This window comes from Geotrypetes seraphini, chromosome 15 (genome assembly GCF_902459505.1).
Source record: "Geotrypetes seraphini chromosome 15, aGeoSer1.1, whole genome shotgun sequence".
NCBI lineage: Eukaryota > Metazoa > Chordata > Amphibia > Gymnophiona > Dermophiidae > Geotrypetes > Geotrypetes seraphini.
The window spans coordinates 69,260,379-69,271,934 of record NC_047098.1 but is presented as its reverse complement, the minus strand read 5'-3'; the positions used below and the strand labels follow the sequence as shown (position 1 = coordinate 69,271,934).

General features: G+C 44.2%; 1 protein-coding gene across 5 annotated transcripts in view; it reads left to right on the top strand.

Annotated features, from left to right (window-relative positions):
- The first annotated feature begins 582 nt into the window (after nt 1–582).
- The window catches only part of NLK (nemo like kinase), a 157,508-nt gene continuing 146,534 nt past the window's right edge, over nt 583–11,556 (top strand). Inside the window, exon 1 of one of the 5 annotated variants that reach the window (XM_033921623.1) lies at nt 583–2,263. In XM_033921623.1, the coding sequence (XP_033777514.1) occupies nt 1,848–2,263 (416 nt within the window). In that variant the 5' untranslated portion in view covers nt 583–1,847. The remainder of the gene's footprint in view (nt 2,264–11,556) is intronic. The other 4 variants (XM_033921618.1, XM_033921619.1, XM_033921620.1 and 1 more) reach the window with 4 other exon arrangements.

The window sequence follows — 11,556 nt, the reverse complement described above, 5'->3', positions numbered from 1 at the left end:
CTCCCAATGCCATTTAAGTCCAAGTTCATCCCCATAGAGAGGTCATCCTGGGGGTCATGTGGGGGGGGGGTGAGACATATGGGGGGAGGGACATGGGTGTGGGACATTTTGGGATAAATAAATATCTGGGCAACGCCGGATAATCTGCTAGTTTTGCTACAAAAAGAAAGAAATATTTGGTAAGGCCTTGTCTTACCGACAAAGACTATCGGACCTGAACTCCACTGTGCATACTAAAAGAGAAAACTAAAAATTAACAAAGACAAGACTATATATAAGCAGCTTCAGAGCACATTCAAACCCTCCCAAATCTGCATTCCCTCAGGGTGTACAGGCCAAGCTTCTGAAACAGCCTGGCATCTAGGCCCTCTACAGTACTTTAATTAGCCCAGAAATAATCATTTCCAACGCAGAATCTTCCTTATAGGCGGCCTGGTCTCTTCTATTACTCGTTATTTCTATAGCGCTACCAGATGCATGCAGCGCTGTACATTAAATACGCAAGAAACGGTGCCCGCTCTGAAGAGCTTACAATTTTACTTCCTGTCTCCGACTAATTTCTCACCAGAGCCCTATTCGACTTCCTGTTTCTGTCAGCTAAAGGACGCGATAGACGCCTTTCGTTCGGATTGGCCCTGCTCTCCGTCAGTTACAACCTCTGCTTCCGCCAGTCAGCCCTTTCGATGTAAAGCCAAATCCTCATTGGTGTCCGGCTCCTTCTCTCGCCTCCGAGTTCTCGAGCGCAGCTAATTGGCTGGCTGGCGAGACGGGCCGACCGCGGCGGAACGCGGTTGGTTGCGTCCACTCCGAAGTGGGCGGGTGGCTCGGCCGGTGGTTGGCTGCGCGCGCCCGTCGTGCGGCTTCTCTGCCGCCCTCGCGCTCTGCGCGCTAGGGGTAGTCTCGCGCGGGAGCCTCTGAGGCGTACGGAGCTGCGGCCGCTTCGGTTTGGCGGGGGCCGTCAGACGTTGAGCCGCTTTGTGGGGGGGGAGGTTTCTTTTCAATTAATCTCTTCAGTTTCATTTGACTGTCGTGTCAGTGCTGTCAGCAACCAAATACATATTCACGTTATAGCGAGAGAGGTATTATATCCCCCCCACCCCGGTCTTCTCAGCTGCGGAAGAACTGAAGCCTCTGCCGGTCCTTCGGCTCGTTTTTCTTCTTTCAAAATGTCCATATTTTGCGAGAATAGTCTCTCTTTTCTTTTCTTTCTCTGATCCGTGTCCCCTTTGACCATTTTCCCATCTAACCACTACCAGGGCTGCTGCTGTCAAAGCCTGCTTTGTTTTGCTTTTAATTCGTCCAAAGGAAAAAAGCTGCTTCTTTTCTGCTGTACATTTGATCTCCTTGTTGCTTTTCTTATTTCTCAGTTGAGGAGGGAAGTGGTGGCTGGTGTGTAGGGCCTGCTGCTGCTTTTTTGCTCACTACTGTTTACTAATATCTCCAGGGCTCGAAGTGTCCAGCATCTCTAGAAGGTAGATGTGGGGATGGAAGGGGTAGGTTGCTCAATACTTTTAAGAGATTGCAATTTGTGCTTTTTGGTCATTGGGAGGTGAGGTTTGGTGGCTATAAAGCAACCCCCCCCCCCCCCGCACACACACACAAAAATGGAGTATTAGTAATTTATTGCATAGCGATCTTGGGGGGGAAAGGGGGTGTTCAGTACCAAATAAGTAAAAGCAACTTGAACCCCATATAAATTTAGATTTATTGATCTCAGTATGTTATTTTAAAGTGGGCAATGTACAATGTAAGCTAATTCATGGCCAAATGACAGCTTGAGCCTAGTTGCTATCAAGTCAAGGGTATTTTTTTGAATATCCATTGGTGGCACGACTGCAAATGCAAAAATGATGGCAGCTTACAATGGGGGTACGTCTGCAGCAGCAACGGGTCATCACCACCACCACCACCACCACCTTCCTCATCTCCCTCCCCCTCACCTGCACCATCATCATCATCCTCAGCATCATTTACATCCTGGTTCAGCTGCTGCAGTGCATCCGGTACAGCAACATGCTTCTTCAGCAGCTGCAGCGGCTGCCGCTGCGGCTGCCGCAATGTTGAACCCTGGACAGCAACAGCCATATTTCCCATCACCAGCTCCAGGTCAAGCCCCTGGACCAGCTGCAGCAGCTCCTGCTCAGGTACAGGCTGCGGCCGCTGCTGCAGTTAAAGCACACCATCATCAGCATGCACATCATCCGCAGCAATTGGATATTGAACCGGATAGACCGATTGGATATGGAGCTTTTGGGGTAGTCTGGTGAGTACTAGAAGATCACACTTTTTGGTGACAGTAAATAACTATTGTTTTTCAGGTCATATGGCTTGAGAATTGTAGCCACTTGCTTTGCCAACAGTTGCTTTTTTTTTCTGCACCATGCGAGAGACTGTGAACAAAATTGAATTTCAGGTGACATCACTGTTTTGACACCACAACAACAGTTTATGTGGAACTGAACGCGTTATAGGACTGTATGAAAACATGTTTGTTTCTTAAGAGGATTTCTCTGGATGATAGCTGTCGAAAAGTATTGCTTGGTATGAAAACTACTTCAGAAAAGGCATTGCTGACTAATGTTTTGAAATAAGCTATTTTAGTAAAAAGATAAGAAGCACACATTTTATTAATGTGTTATTAATTTTTCACTAACTTAATCACTGGGGGGCTCATTTTCAAAGAACTTACTGTAGACACAAAAACTGCCATAGGTTTACTGTACAGTATTTAAGTGATTTGAAAATGAGCCCCCATAGCTCTCTAAAGGTTTCATATTAGTCTAGCACAGTGGTCTTAAACCCGCGGCCTAGGGGCCACATGCGTCCCGCCAGGTACTATTTTTATCATAATCACAAAAAGTAAAATAAAACAGTTTCTTGATCATATGTCTCTCTAGCTATAAATGACAATATTATTATTAAGACTTAGCCAAAAGGAAAGATTTATAAACTATAAAGAGCTTTACCTCATGCAAAATTGTAATTTATTTAATAAGAAATTAATTATTTTTTCTGAGGCCCGCCAAATACCTACAAATCCAAAATGTGGCCCTGCAAAGGGTTTGAGTTTGAGACCACTGGTCTAGCAGAAGTATGTCATGACTTGTTTGACATTTATTTTTACATTCAGATAGCACACGTTTTTCCAATATGACTTTTCTCGACTAGGTTTTTTAAGACAGCAATATCCTAATAAACTACTGTAAAGACTTAGAAGGCAAAATATTGTGTTATCTAAAGATTGTTTTAACTTCAGATTTTTTAAAATATAATTTTCAGGCCTAGGTTAAACACATTTTCATTCCTCTGATCAACAACTGCTCAGGTTGGCTTGAAACTCTGGAAAATTGAAGCTGCACTTAACATCTGCAGGCCATATTTTCTGATGCTTTTTTTGGTTGATGTTGGTTTAAATGAATGTTTGTTTTTTTTTGTCATTGGTGGTACTTCAGAACAACAAAACATAATCAATGCTCTGTAACTTGAAGATGGCTGTATTTTATCATCGCTATTAGTAATATTTTAAAATGGTGTCCTTTCTAATGATACCAAAGATAGGATACGAGTGAAAAAGAGCAATAAGATGTTAAAAGATGAGGGAAACCTCATATGGGTGATGGCATCTATTTTCTTTAGACACAATAAATTAAATGTTTCTTTTATATGAGGCAAAGGGAAATTGTTAAACATGTTTTAAATAAGCCTAGATAATATATAGGAAATCATGAAATTTAGAATATTCTGTTTGATGTCTAATCTTTATGACCTTGGTTCAGTGAGGGCTGAACTGAGAAATCATATTGATTACTCCTCTGGTCTTTGATTATGTGGAGTAATACTTGGAATTTGTTTGAGACAAATAGATGTATTTGGAGCTCTCAGGAATCCTAGTTTTAAGAGAGTGAAATACCTACATATATATTTGAAGAGGAAACTACACTTCTCTCTTCCTCAAAACCCACTACCTGCTCCTCTGATCCAATCCCCATCAACTTGGTGCTGTCTGTCCCTCCTATCGGTCACATCCTTAACCTATCACTCTCCACTAGTGCTGCCCGATTTCCAATTTGAATCGATTCACCAATTTACTTTGGGTGAATCGATTTGATTCGTATTTTTAAAAAATCGGCCTTGCCTATTTGGGGCCCAACTCTCCTTCCTCCCCATTCCTTCAGGTCTCCTAAAGCAGGAGCAGCAGCGCTGCTTCTTCCTGGCTGTCCACTGCCGCTCCTGCTTTAGGGGCGAGGGTCAGTCAGGAAGTGCTGCAGTGTCCTCCGGCTTCCCCCCTGGCCTCCTGCTCTTACCTTCAGATACCAGTAATTAAGGGAGCCTGCAGAGAGGATCACTGGTGCTGTAGCGATCCTTGCAGGCTGCTGTTGTCCTCAGCAGCACGTTCTCTCTGCCACAATCCTGCCCCTGATGTCAGAGGAGGGGTGGGACTGCGGCAAGAGGGAACGTGCTGGGGAGGCCGATGGCAGCCTGCAAGGATCACTACAGTACCAGTGATCCTCTGTGCAGGCTGCCGTAATTACCGGTATTTGAAGGTAAGAGCTGGAGGCTAGGGGAGAAGCTGGTGGGAGCAAACCTGGATAAGCTGGAAATGGAGTAGGAGGGGAGTAGAACAGGGTAGGAGTTGGAAGGCAGGTTCACTTTTAACTGCTGATAACTAGTGCTGCCCAATTCAGGGCCTTTGTGGGGGGGGCCCTGGTGTAGAAGTACATGGAGGTAGGGGGGGTTCAAAGAGACATGCATATGCTGGACTGGGGGGGAGGGAGTAGGGGGAAGAAATAATGGGTCTAAAAACAGAGGAGAGGTAGAGAGATGGTGGACAATGGGTTGGAGGGAGGGAAGGAACAGAAAGGGAGAGAAGTTGGAGTCAAGGAATGGTGTGGGGGGTAAGGAGATAGAGATATTGGATAGGAGAGTAGTTGGGAGAGCTGGTGGTGGGAAAGGAGGGAGAGATGCTGGATGAAAGGGTAGTTGAGAAAAGGAGAGTTGGTGGAGACGAAAAAAAGGAGATATGCCAGATCTCCAGGGGAGAGAAGGGAAACGGAAGGGGAGGACAGAGATGATTAGCACGGAGAAAGAAGAAAATGACAAATGGGCAGGAGACCCTGGCAAGCGAGTTATAAGAAGACTACCAGAACCTGGGACCTACATGATTTAAATAATGACCAGATAACAAAAGGTAGAAAAAATAATTTTATTTTCTATTTTGTGATTACAATATGTCAGATTTGAAAAGTGTATCCTGCCAGAGCTGGTGTTAGACTGTGAACATGAGCTAGGATTTAACAGAGAGAGGAAAAGTATTTTTTGTTTATTTTGTTTACACCCCAGCGCTAGTGTGGGAAGGAGAGGGTGAAGAGGCTATAAAATAAACCCACCAGGATGTTTGGGAAAAAAAAATCGAAATATTTTTTTGCCTGAATTGGGCAGCACTACTCTTCACTGCAACTGTTCCCGCTATCTTCAAACATGCTATATTTACACCTCTCCTCAAAAAACCCTCACTAGACTCCACATGCCCCTCCAATTATCGTCCCGTCTCCCTCCTCCCCTTCTTATCCAAGGCTACTTGAACATGCTGTTCATTGCCGCTGCCTGGACTTCCTTTCATCTCAAGCTATTCTTGACCCACTTCAATTCCTTGGAAACTGCGCTTGCTAAAGTCTCAAACAACCTGTTCATGGCCAGATCCAAAGGTCTCTACTCTATCCTCATCCTTCTCAATCTATCTGCTGCTTTTGATACTGTTGATCACCACCTACTCCTTGATTTGCTATCCTCGCTGGGATTCCAGGGTTCTGTTCTCACCTGGTTTTCTTCCTCTCTCCCACTGCATTTTCAGTATATGCTATGGTGGATCCTCCTCCTCTGCTATCCCACTATCAATCAGTGTACCCAAGGCTCTGTGTTGGGACTCTCCTTTTCTCCCTCTATACCAGTGATTTTTAACCTTTTTTGAATCACAGACCCTTTAAGGATCTGATGAAAGCTATGGACCCCCTTCCCCAGAAATATTCACATAAACACAACTTTGCATTCAATGAATATAATCTACTCTATTTATTGAGATTTGATTCTCATACATATGACATATATAAAGTATTATTAAACTTTAACCCTCCTGTTTTACTAAGGTGTACTAATCGAATTAGCGTGTGCTAAACACTAATGCGTCCATAGACTAACATGCAAGCATTAGCGTTTAGCATGTGCTAATCAGTTAGCACACCTTAGTGAAACAGGGCCTAAAGTAAACAATGTAAAAAACAAACAAACCCCACTCCTTTTTTATGCAAAAAGTAATGGCCAGTCATTATAACTATGAAATGCAATCCTCTTGTGCAAATTAAAACACTACTACATTTTCTACTACCATTACTACATCTGTTCTCTCGTTATCTGCGAGAAAAATCAACAGTACTGGGCTGTATCATATATAATAAAACGCTAAGCGCGCATGCGCACTCGCGCCGCGTGTTCCCTGATCTGTCGTGGCGGCACGAGTGCGCATGCGCGCCAGACAAGCTTCCTTGCTCTCCACCTCACAATACGGCCCTACCGGCCGAAGTGTCTTTAGACGCTGCCACGGCAAGGCAATGCGGAGCGGCGGCTGCCGGGAGGAGGCCGCGGCGGCTGCCGGGAGGAGGCCGCGGCGGCTTGAGGCGAAAGGCGGTGCGGAGCGGCGGCTGCCAGCCTCTAGCACCCCCTGCCCTCTTCGTCACGGCTCAAGAGAGACATGGCAGTGTAAGGCCTGGACGTCACCACCGCGCGATGCAGTAGGGACTCTAGAGGAAGTGGCTAGAAGTGCAGATACCAGCTCCCCGCGACACAGCAGAGGCCCTGCACCAGAGTGAACTCACGCTGCCACCCAGAACTCCCCCACCTCTGCTGACCCTTGCCCCTGCCTATCCCACAGGGCACCCCTGGCAATCCTGGCCCACAATAGTCGGCCCAGACCCAAGGCAGAGGAGACACTGGAACACCAACAATGCAACAGGTACTCTAATGATGCTGGATGGGGTGGAAATAGGAAAGGTAAAAGGGGAAATGGGAATATTGGTAGGTAAAAAGAAGGGAGAAGGGCTACTGATGGACAGGGGGAGGTAAAAGGAAGAGAAAAGGGCTTCCTCTGGACAGGGGGAGCAGGAAAGGGGTTCTGCTGGACAGAGGGAAGGTAAAAGGAAGGGAGAAGGGCTACTGCTGGACAGGGGGGAGAGACAGAAAGGGGGGCTGGGAGAAAGAAAAAAAAGACACACATACAGAAAGAGAGAAAGAAATGCCTAAGTCTACACATTTATTCTAGCACCCGTTAATGTAACGGGCTAAAAAACTAGTAGTGAATATAAATGTTAATTTTTATCTTACCTTCTGGTGCCATTCACCTACTTCTTTGGCTCCCTCAGTGCACTGATCTCCTCCCGTGGATTTTGGTATCACCTCTATGCTGATGTTTTTCAGATCTACCACTCCAAACCAGATTTCTCTACAGGAATTCCGGCCTGTATGACATTGCTGCCTGGATGTCTCACCGCCTCCTAAAACTGAATATGATGAAGACCAAGCTTCTTTCTGCCTAAACCCACTACTCCCCTCCCTCTCCTCCCCTCCCTCCCCCCCCCCCCCCCCCCCCCGTTCTCTATTTTTGTTTTAACTGCTCGCAACCTTGGGGTCATCTTTGACTCCCCTTTTTCCTTCTCTGCTCAGATTCAAAAAACCACTAAAGCCTGTTGCTTCTTTCTCTATAATAATAACAAAATCCAACCTCTCCTCTCCAGGAACACTACCAAAATGTTTATCCACACTTTCATCACCTCTTGCTTAGATTACCGCTCAACCATCTCTCTCCTCTTCAATGTGTCCAAAATTCTGCTACACAACTTATATTCCACGAAAGCTGCCATACTCGCATTACTCCTCTCCTCAAATCACTTCATTGACTCCCCATTCATTTCCAAATACAGTTGATTCCTCTTATGGGTACATTCACTTGGCAGCCCCTCAATATCTCTCCTCACTTATCTCCTATGCGCCCTCTTGTGAATTTCATAGGGTAAATCCATCTTATCTCTACCCTTCTCCTCCACTGCCAACTCCAGACTCTGTCCCTTCTATCCTGCTGTGTTGTATGCCTGAAACAAACTGCCTGAGTCATTAATCAAGTTCCATCTCTAGCAGTATTCAAATCCAAGCTAAAAGTTCACTTTTTCATAGAAACATAGAGTATGACGGCAGAAAAGGGCCGTCGGCCCAACAAGTCTGCCCACTCAAAGAAGCCTCCCTCAACAAGAACCCTCCTTCTAAGCATTTCCTCGGAGCGTTCCCACATGTTTATCCCATCATCCCTTGAAGTCGAGCGCATTACTGGCCTCAACTACCTGACGTGGAAGACCATTCCATCGATCAACCATCCTTTCGGTGAAGAAATATTTCCTGATGTCACATGAAATCTCCCACCCTTGAGTTTGAGCGGATGCCCTCTTGTTGCCGTGGGACCCGTAAGGAAAAATATATCTTCCTCCACCTCAATACGGCCCGTAAGATATTTGAATGTCTATCATGTCACCCCTTTCTCTGCGTTCTTCGAGAGAATATAACTGCAGCCTGCTTAGACGTTTTTCATATGGGAGATCCTTAAGTCCTGAGACCATTTTGGTGGCCATTCGCTGAACCGACTCCATTCTCTTAACATCCTTTTGATAATGTGGCCTCCAAAACTGAACACAGTACTCCAGATGAGGTCTCACCATGAACCTGTACAACGGCATTATAACTTCAGGCTTTCGGCTGATAAAACTTCTTCGGATGCAACTCAGCATTTGTCTAGCCTTGGCTGAAGCTTTCTCCACCTGATTGGCAGTTTTCATATCTTCACTAATGATTAAACCCAGGTCCCGTTCTGCCACAGTTCTTGTTAAGTTTTCACCATTCAGGGTGTATGTTCTGCTGGGGCTACCGCTACCAAGGTGCATAACCTTACACTTTTTGGCATTAAAACTCAGTTGCCAAGTATTAGACCATTGTTCCAGTAAACATAGGTCCTGCCCCATAGTGTCGGGCACGGTTGCGACGTCAAGCCTGCTTTTAACTCCTAACTCCCACTCAACATAAGATACCTGTGCCCATCTTACCATTCTCTCTCTGAGAAACTTATTTGTCTGTCTAAATTAGATTGCAAGCTCTTCTGAGCCGGGACTGTCTATTACATTTTTAATGCTTATGTACAGACCTTTTAGTGCTTTAGAAATGATAAATAGTCTGAGATTTCTCTTTGTTTAGAAAGGGACTTTTGTAAATGAAAGGGAACATTGATCCTCATCATGTGCTTTAGCTGGAAGCCTAAGCACTGATTTCTCTTAGGCATTCATTTTAACTTTATATAACTTTATTTCAGATAATCTACTTAACTCTGTTTTACACTGCATGTATGGTATAGTAAGTTTTGCCAAATAAAAGAACTGAGAATAACTAATCTTGTAAGTGGTTGGTTTTTTTTTTAATGGAAACAGTTGCAGCTGTGATTATTTTTTTCTGATCTATCACACAGTAATTTAGGTCATCAGACATTACTTTTTACCCTGAGCTGATGAATTTAACTGATTAATTAACTTATTAATGTTAGAGTGATTTACAAAGGTATTAAATTGCGTGCAGCAAGAAAATTTTGACAGTTCAATGAAAGTTTAAATCCATATATCGCAGAAATTTTTATGATGAACAGTTTTTAGTGGTATTTAACCAGTATAATTTGTAGTATAGCTTATTCCTTGGTGATGTCTAGTATGGTTTCTCACAGATCTAAATGTTTCCAAAAGTTTTTCAAGTTTATTATTAGGATTTTACATACTGCCTGTCAAGGTTATCTAAGCGGATTTTACAATCAGGTACTCAAGCATTTTCCCTATTTTCCTGGTGGGCTCACAATCTATCTAACGTACCAGGGTATGGAGAACTGAGTGACTTGCCCAGGGTCACAAGGAGCAGCACAGGGTTTGAACCCACAACCCCAGGGTGCTGAGGCTATAGCTCCAAACACTGTGCCACACACTCCTCCATGACTTTTCAGCATTTTCATGATGGACTTGCATTTCTACTGCCGTTCACCCACTTCTTTGGCTTTATTAATCTCAACTGATACATAATCAGCAATATCCCTGTAGTCATAGAGACCACTAGACTATTTAAAAGTGAGATGGGGTTGAGAATTAATTTACAGTTATCACTAGTCATCTTGGGGAGAATGTGGCACAGTGGTTAAAGCTACAGCCTCAGCACCCTGAGGTTGTGGGTTCAAACCCACGCTGCTCCTTATGACCCTGGGCAAGTCATTTAATCTCTCTATTGCCCCAGGTACGTTAGATAGATTGTGAGCCCACCAGGACAGACAGAAAAATGCTTGAGTACCTGAATAAATGCATGTAAACCGTTCTGAGCTCCCCTGGGAGAACGGTATAGAAAATTGAATAAATAAATAAATAAAAATAAATACCATAACAGACAGCTGGGATAGCCTTAAGAGTATTACTACAGAGATACAAACTAAGGCTCTATAATCCAAGCCTAGCCACCACAGTCATTCATAATTACACTGCCTTCATAATTCTAATATCACAATCTCTGCTACCCTGTTTCATGCCAGTTACTTTCCATGCCATCATGTATTCCTCCAACCCAGTCATCATAGGCCAGGGCAGATATGGTGACCTGAGACATCTTCCCTGCAGCAAATCCTCAGCACACAAACCCTGCTCTGTTAGGCCTATTCTCATCACCCACACCCAATAACCTCAAAATTGCACTGGCAAATGCAAGGTCCATAAACAACTAAATGATCTCCTCGCTGACAATGACTGAGACATCTTCCTAATTACCGAAACCTGGCTTAAAGGCAATGGCGGAGCTACCTTGGGTATGCTTTGTCCACCAGGGTACCAAGCTCTAGAGTTGGAGGTGTAGCCACCATCATTAAGTCCATCCTCAACCCAAGACTGATAGACACCATCACACTAGACGGGCTAGAGTGCCTCACCTTCTCAGTGGGTCATAACAGAGACCTAACCTTTGCCTTGATGTACAGAGCAAAGCACTCTCCAATGGCCATCTTAGATGACCTGCTATTTATCCTTAGCAAATTGCTTCTATAAATTTAGAATGATTAGGTCTTTAGCTAGCATCCGGGATCCTCAATCTCTAAACATATTGATTCACTCTCTCATCATTTCTAAAATTGACTACTGCAACTCATTATACAAAGGTATGTGCAGAAAGCTATTAGACGCCTTTAATTAATTCAAAATACTGCCATTAAAATCACAAACATTAAGAAATACGATCATGTCACCCCTCTCTTAAAAAAAAAAAGTTCACTGGCTTCCAGTACCTCACAAAATAACTTATAAAATCACTGTCCGAATATTCAAAAACCAAGAAACCTGCCTTTATCAATAGGATTCTCATCCCACACAATCCCCCTAGAACCCTAAGATCCACCACCCAACATCTAATCCACGTGCCCTCATTAAAGATTTAGCACTCGTCAGGCTACTACTT